General features: G+C 50.4%; 1 protein-coding gene across 1 annotated transcript; it reads right to left on the bottom strand.

Annotated features, from left to right (window-relative positions):
- Positions 1–7,247: 7,247 nt before the first annotated feature.
- Positions 7,248–12,992, bottom strand: LOC138521895 (tumor necrosis factor-like). Its single transcript, XM_069635056.1, has 4 exons — positions 12,476–12,992; positions 11,177–11,219; positions 10,684–10,749; positions 7,248–9,043 (listed from the first exon to the last, which is right to left on the bottom strand). The coding sequence occupies exons 1-4, from the start codon at positions 12,668–12,670 to the stop codon at positions 8,634–8,636; spliced, it is 714 nt and encodes a 237-aa protein (XP_069491157.1). The 5' UTR covers positions 12,671–12,992; the 3' UTR covers positions 7,248–8,633.
- Between the last annotated feature and the right edge of the window lie 5,932 nt (positions 12,993–18,924).

Below are 18,924 nucleotides of genomic sequence, written 5' to 3'. Positions count from 1 at the left end.
GTTAGGCCAGATAGAATGCGTGTAAAGGGTAGTAGTAGCCACCTGCAGTCCAGTGCTGGGGTAGCTCTCTCCTCCAGGTGACTTGAGGACCACATTGCAGGGTTAGGCCAGATAGAATGTGTGCAGAATGTAGTAGCCACCTGTAGGCCAGTGCTGGGGTAGCTGTCTCCTCCAGGTGACTTGAGGACCACAGTGCAGGGTTAGGCCAGATAGAATGTGTGCAGAATGTAGTAGCCACCTGTAGGCCAGTGCTGGGGTAGCTGTCTCCTCCAGGTGACTTGAGGACCACAGTGCAGGGTTAGGCCAGATAGAATGTGTGCAGAGTGTAGTAGCCATATGTAGGCCAGTGCTGGGGTAGCTGTCTCCTCCAGGTGACTTGAGGACCACATTGCAGGGTTAGGCCAGATAGAATGTGTGCAGAGTGTAGTAGCCACCTGCAGGCCAGTGCTGGGGTAGCTCTCTCCTTCAGGTGACTTGAGGACCACAGTGCAGGGTTAGGCCAGATAGAATGTGAGCAGAGTGTAGTAGCCAACTGCAGGCCCGTCCCGGGCTAGCTCTCTCCTCCAGGTGACTTGAGGACCACAGTGCAGGGTTAGGCCAGATAGAATGTGTGCTGAGTGTAGCAGCCACCTGTAGGCCAGTGCTGGGGTAGCTTTCTCCTAGGTGACTTGAGGACCACAGTGCAGGGTTAGGCCAGATAGAATGTGTGCAGAGTGTATTACCCATCTGTAGGCCAGTGCTGGGGTAGCTCTATCCCCCAGGTGACTTGAGGACCATAGTGCACGGTTAGGCCAGATGGAATGTGTGCAGAGTGTAGTAGCCACCTGTAGGCCAGTGCTGGGGTAGCTCTCTCCTCCAGGTGACTTGAGGACCACAGTGCAGGGTTACATCAGATAGAATGAGTGCAGATTGTAGTAGCCACATGTAGGCCAGTGCTGTGGTAGCTGTCTCCTCCAGGTGACTTGAGAACCACAGTGCAGGGTTAGGCCAGATAGAATGTGTGCAGAGTGTAGTAGCCACCTGAAGGCCAGTGCTGGGGTAGCTCTATCCTCCAGGTGACTTGAGGACCACAGTGCATGGTTAGGCCAGATATAAAGTGTGCAGAGTGTAGTAGCCACCTGTAGCCAGTGCTGGGGTAGCTCTCTCCTCCAGGTGACTTGAGGACCACAGTGTAGGGTTAGACCAGATAAAATGTGTGCAGAGTGTATTAGCCACATGTAGGCCAGTGCTGGTGTAGCTGTCTTCTCCTAGTGACTTGTGGACCCCTATGCAGGGTTAGGCCAGGTAGAATGTGTGCAGAGTGTAGTAGCCGCCTGTAGGCCAGTGCTGGGGTTGCTCTCTCCTCCAGGTGACTTGAGGACCACAGTGCAGGGTTAGGCTAGATAGAATGTGTGCAGAGTGTAGTAGCCACTTGTAGGCCAGTGCTGAGGTAGCTGTCTCCTCCAGGTGACTTAAGGACCACAGTGCAGGGTTAGGCCAGATAGAATGTGTTCAGAGTGTAGTAGACACTGGTAGGCCAGTGCTGGGGTAGCTCTCTCCTACAGGTGACTTGAGGACCACAGTGCAGGGTTAGGCCAGATAGAATGTGTGCAGAGTGTAGTAGCCATCTGTAGGCCAGTGCTGGGGTAGCTCTCTCCTCCAGGTGACTTGAGGACCACAGTGCAGGGTTAGGCCAGATAGAATGTGTGCAGAGAGTAGTAGCCATCTGTAGGCTAGTGCTGGGGTAGCTGTCTCCTCCAGGTGACTTGAGGACCTTGGCGCAGGGTTAGACCAGATAGAATGTGTGCAGAGTGTAGTAGCCACCTGTAGGCCAGTGCTGGGGTAGCTGTCTCCTCCCAGTGACTTGTAGACCCCTATGCAGGGTTAGGCCAGGTAGAATGTGTGCAGAGTGTAGTAGCCACCTGTAGGCCAGTGCTGGGTAAGCTGTCTCCTCCAGGTGACTTGTGGACCACACTGCATCGTTAGGCCAGATAGAATGTGTGCAGAGTGTAGTAGCCACCTCTAGGCCAGTGCTGGGGTTGCTCTCTCCTCCAGGTGACTTCAGTACCACAGTGCAGGATTAGGCCAGATAGAATGTGTGCAGAGTATAGTAGCCACGTGTAGGCCAGTGCTGGGGTAATTCTCTCCTCCAGGTGACTTGTGGACCACTTTGCAGTGTTAGGCCAGATAGAATGTGTGTAGAGTGTAGTAGCCATATGTAGGTCAGTGCTGGAGTAGCTCTCTCCTCCAGGTGACTTGAGGAAAACAGTGCAGGGTTAGGCCAGATAGAATATGTGCAGAGTGTAGTAGCCACGTGTAGGCCAGTGCTGGGGTAGCTGTCTCCTCCAAGTGACTTGTGGACCCCTATGCAGGGTTAGGCCAGATAGAATGTGTGCAGAGTGTAGTAGCCACCTGTAAGCCAGTGCTGGGGTAGCTGTCTCCTCCAGGTGACTTGTGGACCACACTGCATGGTTAGGCCAGATAGAATGTGTGCAGAGTGTAGTAGCCAACTGTAGGCCAGTGCTGGGGTAGCTCTCTCCTCCAGGTGTCTTGAGGACCACAGTGCAGGGTTAGGCCAGATAGAATGTGTGCAGAGTGAGTAGCCACATGTAGGCCAGTGCTGGGGAAGCTCTCTCCTCCAGGTGACTTGAGGACCACAGTACAGGGTTAGGCCAGATAGAATGTGTGCAGAGTGTAGTAGCCACCTGTAGGCCAGTGCTGGGGTAGCTCTCTCCTCCAGGTGTCTTGAGGACCACAGTGCAGGGTTAGGCCAGATAGAATGTGTGCAGAGTGAGTAGCCACATATAGGCCAGTGCTGGGGTAGCTCTCTCCTCCAGGTGACTTGAGGACCGCAGTGCAGGGTTAGGCCAGATTGAATGTGTGCAGAGTGAGTAGCCACATATAGGCCAGTGCTGGGGTAGTTCTCTCCTCCAGGTGACTTGAGGACCGCAGTGCAGGGTTAGGCCAGATTGAATGTGTGCAGAGTGTAGTAGCCACCTCTTGTCCACTGTTGGGGTAGCTCTCTCCTCCAGGTGACTTGAGGACCACAGTGCAGGGTTAGGCCAGATAGAATGTGTGCAGAGTGTAGTAGCCACCTCTTGTCCACTGTTGGGGTAGCTCTCTCCTCCAGGTGACTTGAGGACCACAGTGCAGGGTTAGGGAAGATAGAAAGTGTGCAGAGTGTAGTAGCCAACTGTAGGCCAGTGCTGGGGTAGCTCTCTCCTCCCAGTGACCTGTGGACCCCTATGCAGGGTTAGGCCAGGTAAAATGTGTGCAGAGTGTAGTAGCCACCTGTAGGCCAGTTCTGGGGTTGCTCTCTCCTCCAGGTGACTTGAGGACCACATTGCAGGGTTAGGTCAGATAGAATGTGTGCAGAGTGTAGTAGCCACCTCTAGGTCAGTGCTGGGGTAGCTGTCTCCTCCAGGTGACTTGAGGACCACAGTGCAGGTTTAGGCCAGATAGAATGTGTGCAGAGTGTAGTAGCCACCTCTAGGCCAGTGCTGGGGTAGCTCTCTCCTGCAGGTGACTTGGGGACCACAGTGCAGGGTTAGGCCAGATAGAATGTGTGCAGAGTGTAGTAGCCATATGTAGGCCAGTGCTGGGGTAGCTGTCTCCTCCGGGTGACTTGAGGACCACAGTGCAGGGCTAGGCCAGATAGAATGTGTGCAGAGTGTAGTAGCCACCTCTAGGTCAGTGCTGGGGTAGCTGTCTCCTCCAGGTGACTTGAGGACCACAGTGCAGGTTTAGGCCAGATAGAATGTGTGCAGAGTGTAGTAGCCACCTCTAGGCCAGTGCTGGGGTAGCTCTCTCCTGCAGGTGACTTGGGGACCACAGTGCAGGGTTAGGCCAGATAGAATGTGTGCAGAGTGTAGTAGCCATATGTAGGCCAGTGCTGGGGTAGCTGTCTCCTCCGGGTGACTTGAGGACCACAGTGCAGGGCTAGGCCAGATAGAATGCGTGTAGAGGGTAGTAGCCACCTGCAGTCCAGTGCTGGGGTAGCTCTCTCCTCCAGGTGACTTGAGGACCACAGTGCAGGGTTAGGCCAGATAGAATGTGTGCAGAGTGTAGTAGCCATATGTAGGCCAGTGCTGGGGTAGCTGTCTCCTCCAGGTGACTTCGGGACCACATTGTAGGGTGAAGCCAGATAGAATGTGTGCAGAGTGTTGTAGCCACCTGCAGGCCAGTGCTGGGGTAGCTCTCTCCTCCAGGTGACTTGAGGACCACAGTGCAGGGTTAGGCCAGATAGAATGTGAGCAGAGTGTAGTAGCCACCTGCAGGCCCGTCCCGGGGTAGCTCTCTCCTCCAGGTGACTTGAGGACCACAGTGCAGGGTTAGGCCAGATAGAATGTGTGCTGAGTGTAGCAGCCACCTGTAGGCCAGTGCTGGGGTAGCTTTCTCCTGCAGGTGACTTGAGGACCACAGTGCAGGGTTAGGCCAGATAGAATATGTGCAGAGTGTATTAGCCACATGTGGGCCAGTGCTGGGGTAGCTCTCTCCTCCAGTGACTTGAGGACCACAGTGCAGGGTTACATCATATAGAATGAGTGCAGAGCGTAGTAGCCACATGTAGGCCAGTTCTGGTGTAGCTGTCTCCTCCAGGTGACTTGAGGACCACAGTGCAGAGTTAGGCCTGATAGAATATGTGCAGAGGTTAGTAGCCACCTGTAGGCCATTGCTGGGGTAGCTCTATCCTCCAGGTGACTTGAGGACCACAGTGCAGGGTTAGGCCAGATAGAATGTGTGCAGAGTGTAGTAGCCATATGTAGGCCAGTGCTGGGGTAGCTGTCTCCTCCAGGTGACTTGGGGACCACATTGTAGGGTTAGGCCAGATAGAATGTGTGCAGAGTGTAGTAGCCACCTGCAGGCCAGTGCTGGGGTAGCTCTCTCCTCCAGGTTACTTGAGGACCACAGTGCAGGGTTAGGCCAGATAGAATGTGAGCAGAATGTAGTAGCCACCTGCAGGCCCGTCCCGGGGTAGCTCTCTCCTCCAGGTGACTTGAGGACCACAGTGCAGGGTTAGGCCAGATAGAATGTGTGCTGAGTGTAGCAGCCACCTGTAGGCCAGTGCTGGGGTAGCTTTCTCCTCCAGGTGACTTGAGGACCACAGTGCAGGGTTAGGCCAGATAGAATATGTGCAGAGTGTATTAGCCACCTGTGGGCCAGTGCTGGGGTAGCTCTCTCCTCCAGTGACTTGAGGACCACAGTGCAGGGTTAGGCCAGATAGAATATGTGCAGATGTTAGTAGCCACCTGTAGGCCATTGCTGGGGTAGCTCTATCCTCCAGGTGACTTGAGGACCACAGTGCAGGGTTAGGCCAGATAGAATGTGTGCAGAGTGTAGTAGCCACTTGTAGGCTAGTGCTGAGGTAGCTGTCTCCTCCGGGTGACTTAAGGACCACAGTGCAGGGTTAGGCCAGATAGAATGTGTGCAGAGTGTAGTAGACACTGGTAGGCCAGTACTGGGGTAGCTCTCTCCTCCAGGTGACTTGAGGACCACAGTCCAGGGTTAGGCCAGATAGAATGTGTGCAGAGTGTAGTAGCCATCTGTAGGCCAGTGCTGGGGTACCTCTCTCCTTCAGGTGACTTGAGGACCACAGTGCAGGGTTAGGCCAGATAGAATGTGTGCAGAGAGTAGTAGCCACATGTAGGCTCGTGCTGGGTTAGCTGTCTCCTCCAGGTGACTTGAAGGCCTCGGTGCAGGGTTAGGCCAGATAGAATGTGTGCAGAGTGTAGTAGCCACCTGTAGGCCAGTGCTGGGTAAGCGGTCTCCTCCAGGTGACTTGTGGACCACACTGCATCGTTAGGCCAGATAGAATGTGTGCAGAGTGTAGTAGTCACCTCTAGGCCAGTGCTGGGTTTGCTCTCTCCTCCAGGTTACTTGAGTACCACAGTGTAGGGTTAGGCCAGATAGAATGTGTGCAGAGTATAGTAGCCACCTGTAGGCCTGTGCTGGTGTAATTCTCTCCTCCAGGTGACTTGTGGACCACAGTGCAGTGTTAGGCCAGATAGAATGTGTGCAGAGTGTAGTAGCCATATGTAGGCCAGTGCTGGGGTAGCTCTCTCCTCCAGGTGACCTGAGGAAAACAGTGCAGGGTTAGGCCAGATAGAATGTGTGCAGAGTGTAGTAGCCACCTGTAGGCCAGTGCTGGGGTAGCTGTCTCCTCCAAGTAACTTGTGGACCCTTATGCAGGGTTAGACCAGATAAAATGTCTGCAGAGTGGAGTAGCCACCTGTAGGCCAGTGCTGGGGTAGCTGTCTCCTCCAGGTGACTTGTGGACCACACTGCAGGGTTAGGCCAAATAGAATGTGTGCAGAGTGTAGTAGCCACCTGTAGGCTACAGGTTAAGGTTGGAGTGGTTGTTTCCTCCAAGTTGTGTGGGGACCTGGTACAGGTACATGTTGGAGTTGTTGTTTCTTCCATGTAGGGTGGGGGCATGATACAGGTAAAGGTTGGCGTGATTATTTCCACCAGCTGTGGTAGGGACCTTGGAGTGGTTGTTTCCCCTAGGTATTGTGGGGACTGGGTACAGGTCGGAGCGATTGTTTCCTCCGGGTGGGGTGGTGACCCGGTACAGGTAAACACAGGAGTGGTTGTTTCCTCCTTGTGGGTGGGGACCTGGGCACAGTTTGGAGCAGTTGGTTCCTGCAGGTGGTGTGGGGACCTGGGTCCAGTTTTGAGTGGTTGTTTCCTCCAGATGAAGAGGCGAGATGGTACAGGTAAAGGTTGGAGTGATTGTTTCCACTAGGTTTTGGCGGAATCTGGGACCATGTACAGGAAAAGGTCAGTGTGGTTGTTTATACTAGGTATTGTGGGGACCGGGTAGAGGTAAATGTTGGAGTGTTTCATCCTCCCGGTGGATTGGAGAGCTGGTACAGGTAAAGCTTGGAGTGATTGCTTCCACTAGGTATTGGCGGAACCGGGGGACCATGTACAGGAAAAGGTCAGGGTGATTGTTTCCACTAGGTATTGTGGGGATGTGTACAGGTAAATGGTGGAGTGGTCGTTTCCTTGTGGTGGGGTGAGAACCTGCTACAGGTTAAGGTTGGAATAGTTGTTTCCTCCAGGTGGGGCATTCAAGCATTTAAAAACGGCTCGGGAGTCTGGAAAACACAGATGAGTGCGAGACTCAAAGTAAATGCAGAGCTGGAGACTAAGTAGCATCCATGATATTAAAGTGGGTAGGCACGTGAGCCAATTGGATGGTATGCACAGTCCTCGCTGGCTATGGTTAGCCATGTGTGAAAGGAGTACCACGATTACACAACGGCTACAAGTCTCCAATTCAAGTTTATTCCCCTAGTGCCAATATACATCCAAACACATGCACAGGAGAACTCCCCTTTGCAGTTCAGACATAAATATAGAGTTTCACATTTCAATACAGAAGCAAAAAGGTGAACCTCCAAGATGCCAGAGTGAGACAGCATTTCAACAATGCAAACATGTGACTTTAACATAAATCAGCATTGAATGGCATAAACCAACTTGTGTTAATATAACACATAACGATGTTGCAAGAACATACATTTGAGATATACACCATAGCCACGGTAACAGCAGGAATGGGATTGGAGGATCCCTGCCAGCATAGGACGTAAAGGATGCCACAATAAATATTATTGTGACATATTGTTGTATTAAATCTCACCAAAAACTTGTATTTACTTTTTATAGATACCAGAGTACATTATAGTTGCAGCAGTACTCAATGTTAATGTCACAGCTTAATGCATAACTATGGTACTCAACCCGTGACACTGACACATAGTCATGGTCATCCTTTTGATGTATTTTGAAATTAAGGTAATGTTGCGCTGCGAACTTAGAGAGCAAGAAACATATATTTAACACTGACTGGGTGCATATAACACATTGGCTCAACTCCTACAGGATACTGACCAACCGGTCGTGACATTAGATGCAGATGTTTCATTGGCATTGACACCAAAGGGCACTCGACATAGTGGAGTGGTTTCAAAATGGCTGTTGCAGCGCTGCATCGTGTAATATACATAAGTCATAAAGTGTTCTCTTCCATTTCATGAATAAATATCATGGACTGGAAAAGTAAAAGCATCAAAATTCATAATTTTTACACTATCATTTTCTCTGCCAACAGCAGAGGAAATATGCAAAATGTGATACACATGAGACGGGCATATATCTTGCCATAGAGACTTCTCAGAAGCATACTCTTCACACGAGTTGGTGGCATTGCATGGGCAACCGTGTCAGGCCAGCCTGCCACTGCCGGGCTTCCCTTGGATTCCACGGAATGCCAAGCTTGATACCAAAGCCGCTTTTTGATGTTACAAAATATAAAATATGGCTATACAAATAAACATGAATAAATTAATATTATGTCACAAAACATAAAATATGGCTATACAATTAAACTTAAATAAATTAATAAATATTTAAACATAAATACAATCTATAAAAAATAAATATGTGCTGAGTTAATTCGCTTTGCTTTTGTTCTCTTACTTTTTAACTGTTTTAGTTTTCATTGAGTAGTCATTCAGAGTTTCTTTTATCGCTTCTTTTTCCTTTAAGTGTTTCAGTTTCCTTATGTCCACTTGGTCATTCGCCCACTTGTTCTCTCTCTCTCTTTCTTTCTCTCTTTCATTCTTTCTTTCTTTCTTTCTTTCTTGTTACATTGCAATGACTCCAAAATAATTCTGGGCGCCCTTTGGGTCCAAGTTAGCGATCTGGGTTGTGCGCGTGGAGAGGACATCCCCTTCCTCCAGGCTGAAGACCGCCCCCTGGTAGATGCTTTCATACCAGTGTTGTCCATTGGGGGAGGTGCCCTCGCAGGCTGACTTGGTGGCACTCAATAGGGGCATGTCGACGGAGTAGGACTCCGAACGCTTGTAGACGGAGTGCACCAAGTACAGGCTGCCTTTGGCGGGGCACTGCCCCCCATAGTAGACCACCTGCGTGTACACGAAGTAAAGGCCCCGGGCGGGGATGACCAGGGTGTTGTCTTCCAGCCTCATCCCGTTTTCCATGAAGGCGTTGCCTCGGTCTGAGATCCAGCGCAGGCTCTTGTGGCTGAGGTCAGCTGCCAGGACAGAAAAGGAATGGGAGAAAGTTAGAGTGAGTTGCCAATAGTAACGCAACAGCCTATCAGAGGGAGCCAGGTGGGCAGACAGATGGAGAGGAAGGATGGCCAAAAAACCACTTGGGAAAGTAATGTGGAGATAGATGGGTGGGGACAGCTCGGAGGTGAGGATGCAAGGAAACAAGGCCTGTGGAAAGAGAGGATCATGGGACTAGAGAGGATGAACAAAGACCGAGAGCAGGGAAAGTGTGGCAGGCTGGTGGAAAGAGAGATGGATAGGTAATAGAGAGAAAGACAAAGCCAGGACGGACAAAGGGATGGACCCAAAGAGATCAACAGAGAGATGGAATAATCGAAATAGAGATGGATGGAAGGATGGACGGATGGATGGAAGGGTGAATGGGTGAATATTAGCATTGATAGATGGATATGTGGATGGGTGGATATATGGATGGATGAATATTGTCTTGGATGGATGGGTGCATGAATGGATGACTATTTGCATGGATGGATGGGTGAATGGAAGGATGGTTGGAAAGATGGATGGATGGATGAACACCGGCTTGGATAGATGGGTGGATGGATGGATGATTATTGGCATTGATGGATGGACGGATGGATGGAAGGGTGTATGGATGAATATTAACATTGATAGATGGATATATGGATGGGTGATGTATGAATGGATGAATATTGGCGTGGATGGATGGGTGCATGGATGGATGAAGGATAGGTGGATGAATATTGGCATGAATGGATGGGTGGATGGATATTGGTGTGGATGGATGGATGTAAGGATGGATGGATGGATGGATGGATATTGGTGTGGATGGATGGATGTAAGGATGGATGGATGGAAGGATGGATGGATATTGGTGTGGATGGATGGATGTAAGGATGGATGAATATGGGTGTGGGTGGATGGATGGAAGGATGGATGAATATTGGCGTGGGTGGATGGATGTAAGGATGGGTGAGTGGATATTGGTGTGGATGGATGGATGGATGGAAGGATGGATGGATATTGGTGTGGATGGATGGATGTAAGGATGGATGAATATTGGTGTGGATGGATGGATGGAAGGATGGATGAATATTGGCGTAGATGAAAGGATGGGTGAGTGGATATTGGTGTGGATGGATGGATGGATGAATATTGGTGTGGATGGATGGATGGAAGGATGGATGCATATTGGCGTGGGTGGATGGATGTAAGGATGGGTGAGTGGATATTGGTGTGGATGGATGGATGGAAGGATGGATGCATATTGGCGTGGGTGGATGGATGTAAGGATGGGTGAGTGGATATGGAGTGGATGGGTGGATGAATATTGGCGTGGATGGAAGGATGGATGAATATTGGCGTAGATGTAAGGATGGGTGAGTGGATATTGGTGTGGATGGAAGGATGGATTAATACTGGTGTGGAAGGATGGATGGATGAATATTGGTGTGGATGGATGATTGGAGGGAGGGACAGGCATTGGCATGGTAGGTTGGGATGGGTTGCAGAATGGAAGGGCAGCTTGTTGAGGTTCACGCTTGGTGTAGGTGGCTTGGAAGGGGAAACAGTGTGGCAGGAGAGTGGGAAAGGCAGCCAGAGAAGGGGTGAAGCTCTCTACACCCCCTCATCTCCTTACCTATCAGGTGGGCGGCGGGTTTCTGCGATTCCATGGCCTGGAGCTTGAGCTGCTGAGGAATGGGACCTGGAGGAAGAAAGGGGGGTCAGAGTTAGACCCTCAGGTGGAACAGACATCACCCTCACAAGCCTCACAATGCAGTGTGTCCCTACGCCCCCAGCATGAAACCAAGCCCCTTAACAAACTCCCGCTAATCTGGCGCCCATATATCAGTCCACGGGGGGCAACGTCCTATCAAATGCCCCCGACCCCCAAAATCAGCTCCCTGGAATAGCTGATGGGAGAACAATCAGCGCAGATGCTGTATACTGACTGGCGGACAATGGGAGGCTGAACGGCGTAACCTAACGCGCTGATTCTTAACAGACAACATGTGACCTGCAGTTTACACACACACATCTCCGCAGAAGTCCCCAACCCACCGAGCTGCCTTCTCATTGGATATATAAATGGGTGGAATTGATGAAATCGTAGACCCGGTCTTAACACTTACTTAAATGCGGATCCGCCGGCGAGTTCTCGTGCTGCCAATCGGACTAGGGGGACCAAACAAACAGAACATTTTAATTTACAGAATTTCGGACAGAAAACTTGTCAAAAACATATGAAAGCATTTATTGGGCATTGACTTGCGGGGATGAGGGTAAAAGGGGAAGTGGGGGGGACACAGTTGTATTGAATCAAACAGAATACACCGAGAAACTTGCTGATGGGGGTCCAGGGTGGAGGGGAGAAACACAGTGTATAAGAAAGACCAAAGAAAGGGAGGGGAAAGAGAAAGAGAGATCGAAAGTAAGAGGGGAAGGAAGAAAGAAAAAAATAGAGAAAGAAAGTAAGAAATAAATAAATAAATAAATGATGGAAAGTCTTCTTCTCGGCTTGTTCCTGCCCCCCTCGCCTCTTGGTGGTTGCACCCACCTGGCACGCCCACACCTGCTGCCCATCCACCACCTTTGTACAGGACTATGGTCCCCGCCACACCCCCCACCCCCTCTCCACCGCTGGGTTCCCAGCATCTATTTCCTCGCTCATCCCTTTCTCCTCCAGGTCTGGACGCCGCTGGCGGGGGCGCAGGAGGGTCAGGCCCGGGTGCTCTGATGCCACTGCCGTGGTGATTGGGGGTGGAGGGGGGGGGTCGCAAGAGGCCAGGTGCGGGTCAGGAGGGGGCCCGCTCTGCTTAACAGGAGAAGCGCTCGGATTCCGTGTCCTGAGTTCTCAGGCGACGGTGAGCGCATCCTGGCGCGGGGCCAAGCCGGAAACTCCGCACACCTGTGCCAGCATGAGCTGTGCCAGCATGAACTATGCCAGGGCTGCTCTGCCTGGCAGCTATGCACGGCTGGGGCTGCCACCCTGGGGGCGACGCTGAGAGCTGCCTGGGGGCTTCAGATGAGAATGAGGGATACTGGCGGACACCAGCATCTCTACCCTGGAATGCAGAGAGCGGGTGGATGCATGGAAGGACGGATTGGACGTTTGAGATTCTAGGCGCTATGGCAAGGTGACGGAAGCTGACAGACTGGGCAACGAATTGCATTATTAAGGAGGCACACGTCTGTGCCAGTGTATAAGAGCCCGCGCTGACGGTGCCAGTCACTACTATCAGGACTTCTCAGCGTTGACCCTAGCCTCGAAAATCCTGGCAGGAGCCCATCAATATATGCATTAAACACCACTCCTCCAGGCACTAGAAAGACTCCAAACGATGCACGTGGCCAGGAAATGCTTCCCCAGACCAGGCCGCATTCTGCAAGCTCAGAAAAGCCAACGAAAGGAGCGTGGCAGCGTATCTCACCTGCTTGGAGGCGCTGTGGGGGGAGGGGATGACCTGGAAGAACAGCAGAGTCAAGACGACGGTGGCACCGGCTAGCGCCGCGAAAGACATAGCGGCCAGCCACCGCCAGCACCTGTTGTGGCACGGCCGGGAGGTGTCTCGCTCCACCTGCAGCCCCCCCTTCTCCATGTCGTGGAGGAAGTTCTCGGTGCTCATGGTCCTTGGTGTCCCTGGATGAATGGATGAATGATGGACTGGTGCACGGCTTCAAGGCGCTGCCCTTCCAGGCTCCTGGGCTCTTTGCGTATAGTCAGCTCGTGCCCCTCTTGCTGCCCTTACTCTCTCCTGGCACTGGCTGGGTATTCTTCTTTCTTGCCACTCCTTGGGTTAGGCTTTAGCCAGGATGCCTGTACTCACAGCTGAGCCGCCTCTTGGTTCCTCGTGAGTGCTTGCAGGATGTATTCTTGTTTGTGTCCAGCTGGGACAGGCGCCCTTTTAAAGGGCGCCCTGCACTGGGGCGCTGCTGGAGATCGGAGAATTCCCGTGACATCAGCCTCCCCAGAGGAAGGACGCCCATTGGCCGAGACCGCCAGTTCCTCTTTCCCTTTCAGCTTGCCCCGCCCCCAGCTCCTCCAGCAGAGGTCGGCAGCCAATCACCGAGCGCCCCACGCCGCAAAGGAAACTTCAAAAAGAGGAATTCAAAGCAGAAGGAATTCAACGACACTGGCGAAAAACACGCAATTTTGGAAATTGAAGGCCTCTTTCGGTTTTGAGTCTCAACGGATGCGGGTTCCCCGTGCCCGCAAAGCGGTTTATTCCAAAATGTCTCCTTTGTGGCAGGCCCGCCCATCCCCCGTGTCATTACAGCTGCCCCGAACCACTGCACAGTGTTGTAGTCTAAAGTTTGTTTTGTTTGTTTTATTCATATTTACATAGCACACAACGGCCCGAGGACATCGTGGCACTTGTTACAGTACAAAGCGTAGTTACATGGTCATTAGCAATATATATACAGCTTGCAATATAGTTACATAGTCGTTATCAGTATATACACAGGTTGCAATATTGTTACATAGTCGTTATCAGTATATACACAGGTTGCAATATAGTTACATAGTCGTTATCAGTATATACACAGGTTGCAATATAGTTAGATAGTCGTTATCAGTATATACACAGGTTGCAATATAGTTACATAGTCGTTATCAATATATACACAGGTTGCAATATAGTTACATAGTCGTTATCAGTATATACACAGGTTGCAATATAGTTACATAGTCGTCATCAGTATATACACAGGTTGTAATATAGTTACATAGTCGTCATCAGTATATACACAGGTTGCAATATAGTTACATAGTCGTCATCAGTATATACACAGGTTGCAATATAGTTACATAGTCGTCATCAGTATATACCCAGGTTGCAATATAGTTACATAGTCGTCATCAGTATATACACAGGTTGCAATATAGTTACATAGTCGTCATCAGTATATACCCAGGTTGCAATATAGTTACATAGTCGTCATCAGTACATATACACAGGTTGCAATATAGTTATATTACATTTGTGTTATATTACAATATACATGGCAGAAGTGGAGGAGGCTAGTTGAGGAGAGTGGCCTTGAGGTTGTTGCGGAAGGCAGAGATGGAAGTTTCAGCTCTAAGGGTGGCAGGGAGTGAGTTCCAAAGTTTCGGTGCCATATAGGAGAAGCCTAGACCTCCCGCTGTGGCTCTCTTTATGCGTGGTACGTGTAGCTGGTTGGTGTACTGAGCTCTTGTGGGGCGAGTGGATGTGGTCCTTGATATTGCTTCAGATAGGTATGCTGGAGCGGTTTTGTTGAAGCACCTGTGAGTGATGGTGAGGATTTTCAGAGTAATACGGTCTTTGACCTGGAGCCACCGGGCTTCACGTCTGGCATGGGATATATGGTCTCTTCTAGGGATGCTCATGGCGGCTCTGACGGCATTGTTTTGTGTGGTTTGCAGTCTGTGAACGTTTTTGGCAGAGATGCCAGCTAGAAGGGCGTTGCAATAATAGAGTTTGGCTCCTATAGTTGCTCTAGCTATGGCCAAGTGGTTGGGGGTGGATACGTAGGGTTTAATGGCATTGGTGAGTTTGGTGCTGAACGCTGATGCAGAGGCTATGGCGCTGACTTGTTTGTTCATCGATAGATTTGCATCAATGTGAACACCTAGAGTCTTGACAGAGGATGATACGGAGATGGTTGAGTTGTCTATGTTGAAGTTGTTGTATTGGGGGCTTAGTTTCGATAATGTCTTTGTCTGGCCCAGGATGAGAATTTCAGTCTCCTCCCCATTAAGACAGAGGCCATTGATTGCCATCCAAGCTTGGATAGTGGCATAGATGTTGTGAAGAGCCATGGCGTCTTGGTGATAGAGTCCAGATAGGGGTTAAAGTACTTGAGTGTCGTCTGCAACCAGACTGAAACACGTGTCTGGGGATGCTGTTGGTACTCTTGTTCAGAGGAGAATTGCCTAGCATTTCGGTGCTGGACTGCCCCAGGGCAGGACAAAGACTGATATGTTTGGGATATTTCTTCTCTGTGAAAGATAGTGAGCTAAGTCTCTCGTAACCAGGACTAATGTCTGGCAGAGGGACTCCCAGGACCCCTATTGGTAATTTGCATAGTTTGTATATGCGACACCCATGGAGTCAAGTAGGTCGAAGAGGGGTTTTGTAAAGAGGTTACAGGGGGTGGGGGCTGTACAAGATCCTTGGGGGACACCGCAGTTTATAGTGGTAGGATCTGCGTTAGCTGTGTCGGAGTAGACCTTCATGGCTCTTCCTTCAAGGAAGGAAGTGATCCAGGATGCTGCTTGATTAGAGAAATGGGCTGCATGGGTGAAGTGGGTGGTGAGTGTTTGGTGATCTACCAGGTCAAAAGCAGCTGATAGATCGAGAAGGAGGAGCAAAGCAGGTTTGCCTTTGTCCATGATCTGTGAGATTTTATATTTTAGGTCTAATAAGGCGGATTCTGTTCCATGCCCAACACAGAAGCCATATTGTCTTTTGCCTAGTATGGAGTTAGCTTCTATGTATGATTGGATCTGGAGGGGAGCTGCTTTGTCCAGGATTTTTAGGAGGAACGGGCCTGTCGTTATTGGTCTGTAGTTGTTGGGTTGCACTGGGTCAAGTGTGGCCTTTTCTAGAAGTGGCCCCACCCAGGCTTCCTTGAGATTGTTTGGGACATTTCCTGTTTGGAAAGATGCGTTAATGAAGGCAGTAATCAGGGGTGCTAGGTCATTGGCGAATTCCTTGATGATTTTGGGAGGGCAAATGTCTGCTTTGCAGAGGGATGGTTTGAGGTTTTTGATGAGATTAAGGACCTCCGGTTCAGTGACGTTTCTGAAGGAGAATTGAGCGTGATTGAGATTACTACACTTGTCTTGTGTAGGGCGGTTGGTTTTTTGGTTTGGGAGGGCTTTGCAGTGGTTTTGGATTTTGTTCTGGAGGAGTTTTATTTTGTTGAGCATGGCGGACTGAATGCTGGCACACCAGGCTTTGTCTTTAGTTATCTCGTCAGCGGTAGCCGGAGGAGTAACTAATTCATTAAAGATTGCGAATAGATCTTTAGCTTGGGAGTTGGCCTTTGAGATCCTATCATTGAAAGAGTTGGATTTTGCTGCTAAAATGGCTTTTTTATATTGGAGGGCTATATGTTTGAAGAGGCTCTTATTTAGATCACTCAGATCCATTTGCCAGTTTTTAAGCGACTGACGCTTTTGAGCTCGGAGAGTTTGGAGTTCTTCCGAGAACCAAGAGTTGCAGTGAAATGTTTTTTTTCCTTCTTGCTTTCAAGTGGGGCTATAGAGTTTATGACATTGGTGAGAGTATCATTGAAGATAGCTGATAGTATATTTGGGTCCTGAGAGAAAGGTGGTGCTAGGCAGTGGCTTTTAAGGTGGGGACGCAAGTTGTCAGCGTTGAGTTTTAGAACTTCTTATTGTGGCAGGTGGCGCGTGGGTGAGAGTCTTAGGTTTAGGGTTGCGGGGATGGGGAATTCGATGCATGTGTGGTCCGTCCAAGGAAGGGCGGTGTTTGAGGTAATGTTGGAGGCACAGTTGTGATCCATGACCCAGTCAAGGGTATGGCCTTTGGAGTGAGTGGGGGTGAGGATTCCTTGGGAGAAATCTAAGTCTGCAAGTTCTTTAGCTAGGGTTGCAGCGAATTTATCCTTAGGATAATTGTATCCTAAATTTAAGTCTCCTAATAGAAGGATTTTGGAGGACTTTTTAATGTTGTTGATGAGTTGATGGGAGAGGTGCTCTTGGAAGTCAGCTGGGAGTCCGGGAGGTCTGTATAGGATGTGGATGTTGATTAGATTATTGGGGGAGAGCGTAAGCTTGGCTGATAGGATATCAGCATTACCACCCCATGTACCATGGTCTGCTAATCTAATGGATAGTGAGTCTTTGTGGATAAGGGTGACTCCCCCTCCAATCTAATCACATCTATCTTGCCTAAGGATGGTGTAGCCAGTGGGTAGGGCTAGTGCGATGGCTGATTCGGTGATGCAAAGTATGTCCAGATTAAGTGTGGATAGTAGATCATTTATCTTGAGGCCATGTGCAGGTAGGGAGCGTACGTTCAGTGGTGCACATTTAAGAGGTGGGTGTTGTGTGCCTTTGATGTTTTTGTTTGTACTAGTATGGGGTGAAGTGTGCTTGTTGTGGTGTGTGGTAGGGAGGGGCTTAGTGCGAAGTAGTGTAGAGGCATGTTGGGGCGGTGGGGGGAGAGGGGCAGTGCCTATGCTCTTCTTAGTATGGGGTAGTAGTGCAGTGCGGGTGCCTAATCTGGTGTTTCTAGTCGTGATGGGTGTGGGTGAGCAGAGTAAATACCTAGGATTTCTGAGATTGCGGAGTCTGGTGGTTAGGCTAGGTGGCCGAGACTGTGGCCCTCATTACAACCCTGGCGTTAAGGGGTTAACAGCACCATTAAAGATGGCGGCGCCGTTAACCCCTTAACGCCTGATTACGAGGTCCCTTTGCGGGTTGGCGATTTTAACGCCTGCTTTTTGCAGGTGTTAAAATCTAACCCGCAAAGGGACCTTGGTGCTAAGTACGGTGCCGCAATTTGCGGCACCGTACTTAGCGCCTTCCCCATTTCCATTAAGCCCTATGGGGCAAAAATGGGAATGGGGAAGGGCCATGGCGGCATGGGGAATTACCGCCCCGCCAACCTCGGAATGGGGCGGTAATTCCCCATTCCGCCATGGCGGAGTCGGTAAGTTACTGGCATGGACCATGGTGCTATTAGCACCATGGTCCAACGCCAGGGTCGTAATGAGGGCCTGTGTGATGTTGTAGTCTGATGCTGCGGAATGTGAATTTGGTGCCGGGCGCTGGGTGAGGTGTGCTGGGAATATGTGGGGAGGCGTAGAGGCCATTATAGTGAGGGCTATAAGGATGGCTGTTAGGCTGGCTGAGCGGAGTGTGGCAGGGAGAGTGCGGGAGAGTGAAACTATGCTATGATTGGGAGGTGCACTCTTGGGCATCATGATAGTGGAGAGTGGCTGTGTGTGTGTGTGTGTGCAGCTGGTGTGTGCCGCTGTTATGTGATAGAAATGACAGGGGGATCGTGCGACTAGTGCTAGGTAGTTCAGTGGCAGGTCACAAGTGGGTCACAATTCAACAAAATACAATGCCTAAATTCGATTTTCTAAGTGGGGCAGGCAGATGATAAATGGTGGCAGGGCATAATAGGTAGCAGTTGGCTGCACATGAGGATACAGTACAAGCGGATAAGCGATACTGGTAAATGCGCTAAATAGTATAGTGAGATATTATATATCAACAATAGACCAGGTGATGGCAAGCAATTGTCCAAAGCAGAGGCACCCACGAGGTGTACCGCATGAAGGGATTGGGTGGAAAGGTTAGGTTCTGGGGAGGTGTGGGCAAGCTGCAGGGTCAGGGCAGGCTTAAAAGAAAATGGGCAGAGTCCTTGGCCCAGGCCTCAGGTGCCTCCGGACAGGCTCCAGACAGGAAAAGTTCCTTGTGATGAGGATCCATTGGATGAGGGGGCCGGTGTTTGCCTGCCGGCGCCTGATTGGCCTTCTGTAGTTGCAGTTGGCCAATGGGGGCTCTCCTGGATGTCATGTGGTCGCCTTCTTGACAAGGAGGAGATCGGCGGCTGTGTTGAAGCAGGAACATCTTTTGTGTTCCAATAGAGGCACAGAAAAAACACTCGAAATGCGCTTTTTAGCTCGTTTTTTCAATAAAAAATATAATTTACACTGCTCATGTGTAATTATGGGGCTAGGAGGAACACTTTTCAGCGGGTGGGACTTTCGACCCCAGGGGGCCAAAAATAGGCAGGGAGGATTCCAATCAAAGTGCCTGGATTCCGGTGACTGGGAGCTATGACCCTGCGAAGCAGTAGCTGCTGCTGTGTCTGTTGCCTCCATGCAGCTTGAGGGCAGAGGAAGACTGCAGTTC

Source organism: Ambystoma mexicanum, chromosome 13 (assembly GCF_040938575.1).
Source record: "Ambystoma mexicanum isolate Mex_15411 chromosome 13, UKY_AmexF1_1, whole genome shotgun sequence".
Taxonomy (NCBI): domain Eukaryota; kingdom Metazoa; phylum Chordata; class Amphibia; order Caudata; family Ambystomatidae; genus Ambystoma; species Ambystoma mexicanum.
This window is presented reverse-complemented; position numbering and strand designations above follow the sequence as displayed.